This window comes from Pundamilia nyererei, unplaced genomic scaffold (assembly GCF_000239375.1).
Source record: "Pundamilia nyererei isolate P.nyererei 1_Seehausen unplaced genomic scaffold, PunNye1.0 scaffold00231, whole genome shotgun sequence".
Lineage (NCBI taxonomy): Eukaryota > Metazoa > Chordata > Actinopteri > Cichliformes > Cichlidae > Pundamilia > Pundamilia nyererei.
Genome location: NW_005187632.1, coordinates 788,614 through 802,999, shown reverse-complemented (window position 1 = coordinate 802,999; position 14,386 = coordinate 788,614). Strand labels below are relative to the sequence as shown.

The window sequence follows — 14,386 nt, the reverse complement described above, 5'->3', positions numbered from 1 at the left end:
CACGAGAAGCTCGAGAAATACCAAGGGCTCAGAGAAGAGCTCGAGAAGACGTGGAGGGTGAAGGTGACAGTGGTTCGAGTAGTAATCGGAGCACTAGGTGCAGTGACTCCCAAGCTAGGCGAGTGGCTCCAGCAGATCCCGGGAACAACAGCGGAGATCTCTGTCCAGAAGAGCGCAGTCCTGGGAATAGCTAAGACACTGCGCAGGACCCTCAAGCTCCTAGGCCTCTGGTAGAGGACCCGAGCTTGAAGGATTGACCGCCCACAGTTGCCCGGCATAATTTGCAGATGATGTTGTTTGCCGCCTCTGCAATGCTTTCAACCAAAAAAGGCGCAGCTTGATGACACCATCAACACGGCTATCACAGTAGAGCGGTATAGTCAAAATCTCTACCGTTGGCAAAATTCATATAATTTCTACTGTTTCTACCGCCCACCCCTACTGTACGCAATGATTAGTAAACAGTTAGTTAGTGTTGTTTTAAGAGATTTGAAATGTAAATGTGTCCATTTCTAAAGTGTTAACAAGAGGCCTGTCTCTCCCTTATCTTAATTTTATCTCACATTCTGTGCTGGATAGCTTGATCTCCATTTAGTCTGCTGAAGGGCAATTTACAAAGATTCTGGACTTTAATGTGTGATCTATATCAGCGGTCCCGAACCCCCGGGCCTCGGATCGGTATCGGGCCGCGAGAGTTGAGGCTCAGGTGTGAAATGTATAGTTGTCAGGGCTTTTATCGGTTTTCAGCCTTATTTTGTTATCGTTTTTATCATTTACTCGGTTTTCCTTGGTCTTTTCACGTGTGTTATGAATAAATGTTCTTTTTTTCGGTACCGGTACTAGTTTTACTTTGTTGTATTTATCCGCGACACCTTAAAGGCCGGTCCATGAAAATATTGTCGGGCATAAACCGGTCCGTGGCGCAAAAAAGGTTTGGGACCGCTGATCTATATTATACATGATGTAATCTAACTAAATTGAAACATTTTATTGTGAAAGGTTTTAAAAAAACCACATGGACAAGTTACAGACTTGCTTCTCATCTGTAACTCATGCAGTAGACCACACGCTTACCCACAGATTATAATAGAAGTGGGTTGATAAAACCCGTTGCAAAAAAATGGCCGCGAAATAAAGATGAGTCAAGTGAGGTCAGAGGAAAGGTAAAGCATTGCTTGTTTGCAGGAAGTCTGTTATGCTGTCATGCTGTTGACTGACATGGATAAAACCAGAAAGACCGGCAGCAGCAGCAGATTTGGTCCCATAACTGTGGTAAAAATCAAGAAAAACAGGCAGGAAACTGCAGCAATGATTGCCTCAGAGATCTAGATCTATCAGATATGTCTGTTTATGGAGTGCTCAGAGTAAGAACGAGTTACATGACGTAACCCAACCGCGAACTGTGGCAGTGAGGCTTTGATAGCAGGTTTGAGAGAGCGTAGGTGGGAACAGTCCGAGAGTTTAGAGCTGTTCTTTATAGAAACGTAGGAGAATTTGATTGTGAACCAGAAAGAAAGCTGGTAAATAGGACCGGTTTTTTTTGGTTGCCTAGCTGAGCCTCTAATGGATTGATATTATGTCATATGTCAGCCACCAGTATTCTTCACTCTTCATGGTAGGTAGTTGTTCAGTCGCTCGTCTAGAAGTTTATCTTTGTCCACATCCTTTCAATTCTTTCGCCCATCGTAGCAACAACATTCTGCGGACTTTGGCCATCACTTCGCTGCAAACGGCCTCCTGCATGAACATAGCTTTAGACACAGAGTGCTAGGAAGCTGATAAGCCCGAACATCAGTCATGTTTTCTCACAGTGATGTTGGGGAATTGTTGATGCAGTCATTAAACCTAGTTACAAAATTAACCAGAAAATAAAATATCAGATGGAAATCTCACCATTTGCCAGGCATTAGCCAGTGACGACATCCTGGATAATCCTCTTTTGTGACTTTTAGAAGTTTCTCAATAAAAGAAAAATCTGCAGATTTACTTTGTATTTTATTCTGAGACTGAGCTTATAAAGAAAAGGTGTTTATTGCGGTCATAGCAGAGGGACATTTTTCCATTGGCTTCTTTTTTCAACCAGATGAGTTGCCTCCTGCTGGTCATTAACAAAAATGCAGCTTCCATGTTTGCAAAACTCGAGCCATTTTATGTCCGTGATACTCCGAGAAGACTTAGGCTACGTTCACACTGCAGGCGAAAGCGCATCAAATCCGATTTTTTTGACCCTATGCGACCCATATCCGATCATGGTATGACAGTGTGAACGGCACAAATCCGATATTTTCAAATCCGATCTGGGTCACTTTCGTATGTGGTACTGAATCCGATACATATCCGATGTTTCAGAAAGCGACTGCTGTGTGAATGGTCATGTCGCATTAAATCCGTCTTTTACGTCACTGACACAAGACAGACGCCAATTATCAGCGCCACGTAGCACAACATTATATACCAGGTAGTCCAACTTCAGTAACCCTGCAAACACCACTGCTGTTTAGTTTTCTGTCTTCATTTATGTTGGAAGTGGTAGCAGAGCTGTACGTTTTAATTAGTTTTAAAAAATCTCTCAGTCAGAACATGGTATGAAATGTTTAGGTGGAAACTTGCGAGCTAACTTCCTGTAAACTTCTAACTTCGTTAAATTTAATAAATTCAGTTTTCATGGATGCCTGGATGTTAAACTTAATTGTTACACCTGGTAAAGCAGCAACGCTGATCATTTTATATGAAATAATTTAGTCAGTTTCTAACACTCAGTGTTCATTTGACTTTGGGACCTGAAACGGACGGAGTTTTGGACCCAGATTACTCCGCTAAGCTCCTCACTACGGCAGCCGTAATGCTCTGACAATCCATCAAACAGTGCGACTTACCAAAGTTGTACTAAAACATTTTTTAACAGATTTCTGCACGCCAAAATCTGTTCAAGGTCAGTAAGCACAACCAGAATTCATACATAAGGCACACTCTCAATTTTTGAGAAAATTAAAGGATTTTAAGTGTGCCTTATAGTGTGTAAAATACGTTACACAGAAGAAAAGAATATATCGCGATATATATCGTTACTGCACATGCTTCAAATTATACCGCGATATGGATTTTAGGCCATATCGCCCAGCCCTAACGCAGTGTGTGACACAGAATTAAATGTGTGTGACACAGAATTAAATGTGTGTGACACAGAATTAAATGTGTGTGACACAGAATTAAATGTGTGTGACAAAGAATTAAATGTGTGTTTCTGATTACTTTGCACAGCAAAATGAAGATGGTGTGCTTTACATTTTATTGGTTTAAGTGATTAAAAGTGTCAAACTTTTAAGTGTGGCTTGAGTGTAAATGTATTTCCCAAGAACGTTGCAGTCTTAAAATATAACTGGAAGTTGCATCAGTCTGAACTGCTGAGCTCATTCTACATGTGAAGCATCACAATGATAAACACGGATGTTTTCTTCCTGTCGATCAAAACTTTCTTTGTTTTTCAAGATTTCTGTGAAATTGTCTGTGCCTACTTGTCAGTTTTCAGCTTTGAGCACTGACTCCTTTTTGGGCTTCTTTTTTTTTTCTGTCACGGCCACGACGGCTTTGCTTGGAAACTCGTGCAGGGTTTTGAGTCTGTGCGAATGCAGAAACGGGAGAAATGAACTGAAATGACGTGTATTTCAGTGTAAGTGCTGCGCTTTGAGCCGCAGCAGCTTTTAGGAAATGAGTGTAACTCAGATAAGTACTGTGCGCGCGTGTGTGTGTGTGTGCTTGTGTGGTCACGCAGCTGTGTGCGTTCAGTTCCTGTTATCTTCAACTGTCATGCTTGTTTCCTTCTGCACCTCATTGCTGTTTGTGTGTGTCTGTGTGAGTCTGTGGTAACAACATTGCATTCATGTTGCAAAGTTTTGCGTGTGAGGAAATAAGGCAGGTCGCTGGGAATGTGATCAACTTTTTTTGCGGGGTTTTTTTTGTTGCTCTAATAATTCATCTTTTATTTGGTTTCACTAATGGATCCATATTGATACAGTCTTATATCTTATAGCTGTTTTTGTTTTGTTCTGTTTTGCTGTTTTCAATGCCTTTTAAAGGTTTTTAAACCAACATTTTAATTTTTACGTGTTCATTTTAGTTGTTAAGTATATTTAATTTTCATGACAAGTCAATGTGCTATATAAATAAAGTTGTCACTGTCATTATATCAAATGATAAATACTGCTTTAAAAAATTCTCTCTGTGTCCTCAAAACGTTTTAGTTTGCTTTGAGGGATGTAAAAATCCAAATGGTTCCATCCGTCCATCCTCTTCCGCTTACCCTTGTCAGGGTCATACGGGGGGGGGGGCAGAGAACACCCTGGAAAAGTTGCCAGTCTATCGCAGGGTTAACACATAGAGACAGACAACTATCCACACTCACATTCACAGCTTTGGCCAATTTAGAATTACTAATTAACCTAACTGCACTAACTGCATGTCTTGGACTGTGGGAGGAAGCTGGTGTACCTGGAGAGAACCCATGCATGTTTTAAAATATAACGTACAAAACATTTGGGCGGTGGAAGACAGTGTAGTGTTTGATATTTTTTACATTGTTATATTGTATCGATACAAGGATACTAATGTTGGGGGTCCAGACTGCATTAACTCAACTGAAAAACCACCCAACACTGAACACACTGGGTTTGCTCTGAATTAGAAAGTAGCTTTATCAAGCTAACGGCTCAGTCACACGAGTAAAAATACTACAACCAGCTCCGTACGTCTTTAAACTCCTGTGGCACTACGTATGGCAGGTTTTAGTGACAGTGTTGCATTCTTCTGTCTCATTATGCAGCAAATAAAACTGAAGTGAGATCATTCTTATTGAATAAATCAGATGTTAAAAGATTTTAACTTTGAGGATGTAATTTGCATTTTAAAAATTATTATAAATTGCAATATATGCTGTTTCAATACTCAAATTAATGCAAAATGTTAAAAGTCACTACACCAAAAGGTTGATTCTGTTCATCTGGATGTAGCGTTTTCAGTGGGAGAAATGCCCATTGTTCATTCAGTGGTGCTAGTTCCAGTCATTATGCAATGACTTTATAAGATTGGGGAAACCTGCAGTCAGCTGAGACTGAAGAAGTCACTTGGATGAGTGACGAAACGCTACGTCCAGATGAACACAGTCAATCTTTGGGATTTACTTAGCTGGAAGATTGAGCATGCATCAAGATGTTAAAAGTCACTATAATATCTTATTATTCTGTCTTTCTGCCTAATTTCAGTGATTTTATATTTAAAACAAATCCTGCAAAAACAAGGGCAGCAATTACTCAGTAGTAACTCCTCTGCAAATCTTTATAGCTGAAATATTTTGTGCATGATAAGCAGCTGTTTGTTCAGTGAATTCAGCTGAGGGTAGTTCAGCCTCGCTGACCTCATCGTACCTGGTGCCAGTAAGGGTGACTCTCCAGCTTGCAGCGAATCTGCAGAGCAGGCACCTGTATTTACACAGCAAGGTCAGCACACCCACAATATCTTTCTGGGCTTCTCTTAGACTAACATCTGCAATCAGGCTTAGCGACTAAAGGCGGCTATCAGCTGGATAAGTCGGTCACTACATCAGAAACGTAGACTGGTCTATTAGCAGCTGATTTTTAACTATAATTAATTCTGTGATTTAATGGGAGTAGAGCAGCTGTGAAAGAATTCAACATTAATGAATCAATGGGACGCAAGTGGAGGAAGCAAGAAGAAAGTTGAGTAAAGTTTGACTTATCTGACTGTTTTGTTTCCCTTAATGTGCCTTATAACCCGGTGTGCCTTATGGATGAAAACAGACCCGTTCATCGACAGTGCGTCTTATAATTCCATGCTCCTTATGGTCCAAAAAAATACGTATTTGACTTATTTATTTGGCACACTGCAGTTTCATGTTGCAAAGCACCTCTTTTTATATTGTGTGGATATCATACATGGTTATGCTCGGGATATATCGGCCCATTTCCAATCGAAATGCCTTTTGGTTAAACTGTCAGCAAGGAATTTGCACTGTAAAGTTTTTATATCGCTTTAATGCAATTATAAAGAAACAGCTGCTTGTTTAAGTGGAAATAAATTGATGCTGGTTTTTTGCACTAATAAAGTTGTGGAGTTGTAAAGTATTTTGTCTTGTGTCAATTATATTGTCAGTTATATCGTTATCGCAAATTATCAAATATATATGGTGATAAATATTTTGCAATATTGCCCTGCCCTACTCCCAGTTTGTCTTCGTACCAGCTGTGATGCTCTGATGGTTGCTTTTTGATGTGCTGAAGGTTCTGGTGTGTGTTATGCACCTTTGACAAGGAATAATTAACACACACCTGAACTTTTAAACATCCCTGCATCTAAAGCATCATCAGGTATGCAATGAAGGAGGCCGGTGGATGTTTTTATTGAAAGGCCTGTAATGTTTTATGCTACAGCTAGGGTGTGGATGCTACCTTGACCAGGTCTTTCTTAGAAGTTAGATTTATAGAGCAAACAAGGGAGGATCTAACAGGTGATAATCCATTACATTAACTGACTGTTTATTGACATGCTTAACAGAGTTTTAGGCCTGTTCTTTCCAGCTGCGATGGCAAATGAAGAACAATAGTCTGTAAGGTCACCTGGTACAAATAGGTTCCCTGTTTTACAATCATATTACCATATTTAGGTTCTTGGTTTTTGTTTTTTTGTTTTAACTAGCTTGCAGCCAACAGGAAAAAAAGGATCCTCGTATGAAGCTATACTTCTTAATGATGCTCATCAGAGACAGACAAAAACTTTAGACACTCTTGAAACCCTCCTGGCAACTGAGCGCTGAGATCCACAGGCCTTTCTTGGAATAGACGCATACCTGTTGAGCTCACACGTGACCTGCTCTGGAGGAGGTTTCATCTGCAGCTCAAGTTACCGTGGTGATGCTCCTTGGGAAGAAGCACAGTGTAAAGCACAGGTTGAATGTGAAGTTAAGAGGATAAATCCCTAAACTAAGGAAGGAGCGATAGAACTGCCTGAACTTTCAAAATAAGAGTTAATTATTTACTAGTAATTCCTGATCAGTTTACACATGATTGTTACACCTGGTGGCGAGCCTGAATAGGCTCAGTGTGTCGATGCATTAACACTCATGAGCCAACAGTTTTACTGGAAGTTATATAATATTCAAATGTGTAATAAACACGCAGGATGTGCAGATGTTTTTGGATCCATTTGACGTCAAATGTCACAGCGCTGCTGAGCTTCAGTAACAGAGATCTGGTTTTCTGTTGCTGTTGTTGGAATTGTAAAAATACATTCAATTTCAAGCTACAGCTTATTTAATAATAAGAGAGACGTTTGTCTTAACCAGACTGGCCATTCCACGTCATGATGTCTGTCCGATATTCCAAGCATGCAAATGACTTGGATATCTGCTTCTGGATATTAGAAATGATAGAAATGTGTTTTTAATCTATTTGCAAATGAGCAGCATGAGTCTGTTTGTGTTTCAGCCCGTGTGGTGCATTTATCTTAATTTGTTTGAGACCTGTAGTTTTGCTAATAGTTTATTATTTTTATTATTATTATTATGGAGCTGTTAACTCTTTGTTCGTCGTCTCCTCAGAGTACTCAGCTCGATCCAGAGGAGCTGTTCACTAAATTGGATCGCATTGGAAAAGGATCTTTTGGAGAGGTGGGTGTAATTTATTATTTTTTGTCATCTTCTCTCCTACATTCACTTCCTTTATCCCCCTCATTTTTATTCTTTCTCACCTTTCTCTTTCTCTTCTTCCTCTCCTGGTGATCCTCTTTTGTTTTCTTACATCCATGTTTTTTCACTTCTCTGCCTCCCGTTCCCTCCTGCAGGTCTTCAAAGGAATCGATAATCGCACTCAGAGCGTCGTCGCCATCAAAACGATCGATCTGGAGGAGGCAGAGGATGAAATCGAGGACATCCAGCAGGAGATCACGGTGCTCAGTCAGTGCGACAGTCCGTACATCACCAAGTACTACGGCTCCTACCTGAAGGTAAGGCGGATATTTTCATTCAGCCCGGAAGCCGATCTAAGTCAGGTTTAAAAGGAATTCCACAGGAGTGGGGAGTGTTATTTTCCCACGGAAAATTTTTCACCTACTGCGAACTAAGGATTTTTTTTTTATTCCCAGTATATTGTAGTTGAGTCATTTTTATAGGCACATTGTTGGAAGTTTATTTGTAATTCTGTCTTTCAGGGAAGTAAATTGTGGATCATCATGGAGTATCTTGGAGGGGGCTCAGCACTCGACTTGGTGAGTCTTTATGTCCATTTGTAGAGGATTTATTGTCCATGAAACCTAGTAAGTGAAATAATATCAAGTAATGACTAGAGCCAATGTTTGTGAGGTCTCGCTAATAGATGTAGAAAGCGTTTAATCTCTTATCCTTTAGTTTCATCCTCCCTGTTTTGGAGAATTCTCACTTATGAGTATAAACATCTCTTTGCACATAAATACAGAGAAATTAAACTTTAATTCTTTTAAATCAAAATAAAAAACAAAGTTTTTAAAACTCTGTTTAAAATGAGAAAATCTGATTCATTAACATTTGATTGTCTAATTTTCTGTGTTGGGACTTGTCTTGATTGAAACTGTAATAGGGTGTGTTTGTGAGCCTCCGGCATATCACAGTGTATTTTATACCCGTGTCATCACTCTGCGTGTGTGTGTGTGTGTGTGTGTGTGCGTGTGTGCGTGTGTGCGTGTGTGCGTGTGTGTGTAGCTGCGGGCGGGTCCGTTTGATGAGTTTCAGATTGCCACCATGCTGAAGGAGATCCTGAAAGGGCTCGACTACCTGCACTCTGAGAAGAAGATCCACAGAGACATCAAAGGTGCGGCAGGTGCTGGTTAGACTGTAGCGCCCGGACCTCTAACACCGATTCAAATATTATATCATTTAAATGAAAGTAAGATTCAGAATCTGAGAATCGGTGCAGGTGTTGGTGCCTTAGGGGAAACGAAGCTTCCCACAATTGACGACCTCTTTCATTGGAAGCCCGTCCACTTAATTTACGTCGCAGGATCCATGCAGAAAGCTTTCTTGATCGCTGATCACTACTTGATTTTCTCACATTTGACAAAAGATTTTCATATTCTGCGAGGCTGTGACACTTGAGCGTTACTGAGCTGGGTATTGAAGTAAACACTGTCATAGAAACAATGAAGAACTTCAACATGTTCTCATTACCAACTGTGAAACGGCTCTCAGGATGCTGATCCACCCACACAGGCCTGAGAGCAGGTTTAACATGAGGTCTGAGTAGTTTGATTCACCCTGATGTGTTTAAATCATATTTCAGCCTACTTATGGAACAAAATGACTGGGCGTGCATCAGAAGTTAGTGACGGTGATCTCTGCCTGTGCAGATATTCTTGGAAAAGCGCAGAAAACGATTCTAATGTTTGTCAAACTACGTCTTTATTGATATATCCTGATGTGTCAAAAGTCATCTTTAAGAGTACAGGGGAAGCCGTCAGAAGGAGGAAATGGAAAAAAATTATTTCAAACCCGTGAAATTGATACTTACTTGATACTTATTCTTTAATATGTGCTAACTTTGTACTCAACGTCTTAGCTGTAGGGGTTCAGAGATGAAGGACGGACGCTTTAGTGGAAATCTGGAATTCTTTTGCGATTTTTATACTTAATTTGACAGCATTAGAATCAGAATTACATTTATTGCACAAAATAACTACCATTAGTTGATGATGTTACTCAGTCTGATGATGTTGCAGAAAGGTTAAATTATTTGCTTCTCTGCAGCTGCCAACGTCCTGCTGTCGGAGCAGGGTCAGGTGAAGCTGGCGGACTTCGGAGTGGCAGGTCAGCTGACAGACACGCAGATCAAGAGGGAAACCTTTGTGGGAACGCCGTTCTGGATGGCTCCTGAGGTCATCCAGCAGTCCGCCTACGACTCCAAGGTAAGACACCTGTTTATACCGTTGCAGATTTCATAAAGGCCATTCATAATCTTTAGCTTATAACTAGAAGGTAGTTGTGGGAATTTCAGAATGCAGAACCACCTCATATTCATTCAAAATGAGCAAACTCTGGCTGAACAAATAAGAGACATTTAGAGGAAGTGTCTTATACAACAGTTCTGCTTGTTTACATCACCCGGACAGCGTGAACTTTTGAAAATGTCCATCAAAACCTGAAGCTTGTACTTCCACTTCCATCTAACAATGAAACTCTAACTTAAAGTCAACAACAGCCATGTAACAATGAGCTTGACGACTCTGCTGAGCATGTGCTTGAAAACAAAAGAAAACTGCCAAATTTGATCAGAATTAAATGTCATTAACATAGTTGCAGTTGTACAAACTGCGTCTGCACTGGACCTGGAGGCATAACACGAAAGAGTTAAATGTAAAACAAACAAAATACTTTCTATTGTGCTGCCCTTCTTCACATCCACTCAGCTCCTCTTGGAAACTGTAATTATCCAATTATGTCTGAGGTGCCATAAGTATGCAAAGCACGACAGACATACCTTTCTATATATGTCTTATTTGCACAAAAGGACAGTAGGCAAAGCATATTTTCACATTTATTTTTAGACTTTATTTTGTTGTTGTTGCTTTTTGCATATAGTTTTTGGGTGTGTTTTTCCAAAAAATATACGCTAAAATTAAGAAAACTAATCAAATTAAGAGCTTGCACATACTGGTGTATTAGCTATACTGTTAAGTTAGGCATTATCCTAATATTGGGTGGTTGTCTAATAAATTTGTTAAACTTGAGAGAAAATTATTTTCTCATAAGTTTAATGACTTTGGGCAAGGTTCACAACAAAATAAAGTATAAAACTATTCTTATGTTAAGCTAATAGCTTCTCATAGTCAAAAATACAAATGCTAAGGAATGGAGAAACCTGTGCTTGTTAGCATGTTAGCATGCATTTCTAGCTAAAGGCCTGATTGTGATGCTGCATTGGTAGTCGGTAGTCACATAGATTTGCCGACGTTGTTCTACCTGTTGTAGCTGCATAGTGTCACAAGTGGGGTGTAGTGTTTTTTTTTATTGGAGCTTTAGCTTAGCTCATGCCTCTGAGAAGATAGAATTTCAATAAGCCGTGAACGTGAGAACTGGAAAGAATAAAAACTGTCCACTCAGTCTGCATAGCTGAAGACGTACACAACCAGGCACCAGTGTGGTACCATTAGTCCTGCATAAGGTCCGGTTTAACAGCTGTGTACTGTATTTAGCAAGTAGTAAAAAGACAGAACCTTATTAGCCCCAAAAGAGAAAGTAGAAATCACAGACACAAAAACTATGAGGGACATAATTAAAACATGATATAGCTGAAAGTTAAACTTTAATGTGACAGTCTTTACAGTGGTGCTAGCGGTTATATCAGAGTTTAGCGTAACATTAGCAGCAACTCCAAACTCTCATCATCCTCAAACATCTTTCTTGTAAATTATATGTTTTTTAAATATGCCCACACATCTTCTCTTTTTGTTTGTTTGAGGAACTGAGTAATTACATTGTATAAGTTCTATGAGGAAAACTGAAGACTGTGCACATTTTAGCTGAGTAAGTCTTTGACACCTTGTTTTGTTTGCCTCAGCTGGAAGCGAAGTTTCAGAAATAACTCTTCTCTTCCCTCAAGCATATTGACACACAGTCTAACCTCTTGAAGCCTACAGGGGTTAGGAGTAGGATTTCAGTTTGCTCTAACCCCCTTTTTATTTATTACTATTACCTATGCGCATCACCTGAAAAGCCTTTAACAGAAAACTTCTAATCAGTGTTTGAGACTTATTTTGAAAGAACCATCTTTTAGATTAGTGCAAATTTTCCTAGTTAATTCAAACAGCACCTATCCTTATACCAAGATAGGCATTTTCTCACCCTTTAAAAGTCCACCAGGTCTTAAAAAATAAAAACAATAGACTATCCCGCTTTGTGATTTTCCTCCTACTCTGTTTGCGTGTTGCTGTAGCAACCCAACACATGTGGATTTGTTGTTGTGGCCCACTTTGCATTATTTCCACAGTCCTCTAGGGTTTATTTGCATCCAATAGAGACGCTGGTGCCATCGTGGCGATTTTAGCTTTTATTTGATGAGGATGATGATGATCGTCCACTTGGTCCCCAGTTTAGAAGGGATTCCCTCACCGTGTGCTTTGTTTGTGTATCAAAACAATGACTTCAGCAGTGAATGGAGTTAGAAATGCACCTTGCACCTGCTGGCATCAAACACGCAGGTTTTGATGCCAGTCACAGAGCAAACAAAACTGATGAAATTTGTATAAAGAGGCGGAGCTGCTTTCTGTCTGCTTGTTTTATAAGTGTGTTCTTTGGAAATAAGGCAGATCCATTAGGGTGTTTTCACTTGACCTCTTGATGTGGTTTGGTTCATGTGTCTTTGTGCGTATATGTAACACTGCCTTCATGTGCCTTTGTGATTTATATTGTGTATTTTGGCCTTAGAGGGATCAGGTAACAAAAAAGGTCTATAAATGATCTAGAAATGTGACCAAAAACTCATTTAAGCCGGACTTGTTCATTATCTCTCTGGCACAGTTTAATTGCTCAAATATCTGCAGGAGACCATCATTTAAAGCAGGGGTCCCCAATCTCAGTCCACGAGGGCCGGTGTCCCTGCAGGTTTTAGATCACCCTGGATCAACACACCTGAATCACATGATTAGTTCATTACCAGGCCTCTGGAGAACTTCAAGACTCGTTAAGAAGGTAATTTATCCATTTACATCAGCTGTGATGGATCAAGGACACATCTGAAACCTGCAGGACACCGGCCCTTGTGGACTGAGATTAGGGACCCCTGATTTAAAGTTGTTGTTTTTTTTTAAGTTTTAAAGGAATAATCATGTAGTTTGTGAAAAACAAAAACAGGTTCAAGTATGAATGAATGTTTGAGTCTGTACTGTTTTGTTTTTTTGTTTTTAAAATCCTCTTTAAAGGGAAGGAAGACAAAGTGCAACTTGTTGAAATACCGAAGGCGGTTTGGAGACTTTGCCAACGGTTACGTAAATGTAACCTGAGAAGTTAGAACAAGCCTGCAAACAGAAGACAGCCATTGTACTTTGCTGCGTGTGTGTGTGTGTGTGTGTGTGTGTGTGTGTGTTGCCTAATCTCATATCAGTCTCGGTCACAGACTGTCAGTTGTCCTATTAATACATCAACCATGTGACTTTGACCAGAGGTATTTGAATCTCCGCACCATTTACAGAAGCACTTCCTCTGTCAACCAGCAGTATTTTCAACTTTCTCAAAATAATCTTGTTAGTTGATGTTACAGCCACTCATAACCCATAATTCAGTTATATTTCTAAGAAGTCTTGCCCTGTTTTTCAGTGACTGGCCTGAACAGCCATTAGCGTGAGAGCAGTGTAAAGCCTGCGGGAGGCTGATTCAGGACAGTGACATGACTGAGAAATGTAAATGTTTTTACAAGTTGAATATGTTTCTTTAACTCTGCCCTACTGTTTGCCACTAACACCACAGTTTCCTGTGGCGTTCAGTCCGTACAAGTAAAAAAAAAAAAGCAGACAGGAAGTGGGGGGAACCTCAGCTAGATCGAACTGTAGATAAGTGTAAGGGTTCATCTGATGCACAGATCAGCTGCTCTGCATCACTGGTTGTATTAGAGGTGGAAGAGGCTTGGATCGCCTTTTTTTTTTTTTCTTCTTTTTATCTATTTTTTAAATAATAGTGGTCTGCCTCCAGCTAGGTTAATAGTTCAAAAAGGTGGTGCCTCCTACACTTTATGTTGTGTTGAGCTACAGTTGAGAGTTGTGCATACACTCACCTGGATAGTTTTTGTTTATTCTTCTACGTAAAAAAAAACCTTTCCAGGCACAGAACAAATTTTTGTTAAATCCTTCTACATATCACAGAATTTATGAAATCACATTAGAGAAAAGAAAACACTGCAAAAGCTAAAAAATAAATAAATACATAAATGATGAAACAAAGCAGACGTGTTATTGGGGAAACAATAATGCAATGTTCGACCTGATGAAGTGACAAGCTAGCAGTAAATGGCTAACATGAATATACAGTGTTATATGAATCACTGATTAAAACACACGTTACCTCGTCTTGTTTTCCTCTCACAACAATGATGAAATCTGTGCTTCTTTTAAGCGTGCCTCAGTGCAGTCCTTTACATGTTTTGGTTTTTGTTTCTTCTGCCAGTGGTCCGTCACGATATTGTGTCCCCAGGAACCTTTCTGTTTTTGCCCTGTCTTTCTTCCCTCACGCCCAATCTGTCACGGCACATTGCTGTTCCTGGTTTGCGCCAATATGAATAAAATTTTATTCTACTTTCTCTGTATTTTTAGTGCTTTTGCAGCATTTTTCTATTTGCTGGAGTTTTATTAGGTTTTTTTT

General features: G+C 39.8%; 1 protein-coding gene across 1 annotated transcript in view; it reads left to right on the top strand.

Moving 5' to 3' along the window:
- Positions 1-14,386, top strand: part of LOC102201380 (serine/threonine protein kinase 26) — a 52,617-nt gene that overhangs the window by 33,224 nt on the left and 5,007 nt on the right. The window contains exons 2-6 of the mRNA XM_005748853.2: positions 7,610-7,678; positions 7,852-8,013; positions 8,218-8,274; positions 8,744-8,852; positions 9,785-9,942. Coding sequence (XP_005748910.2) covers positions 7,610-7,678; positions 7,852-8,013; positions 8,218-8,274; positions 8,744-8,852; positions 9,785-9,942 — 555 coding nt within the window. The remainder of the gene's footprint in view (positions 1-7,609; positions 7,679-7,851; positions 8,014-8,217; positions 8,275-8,743; positions 8,853-9,784; positions 9,943-14,386) is intronic.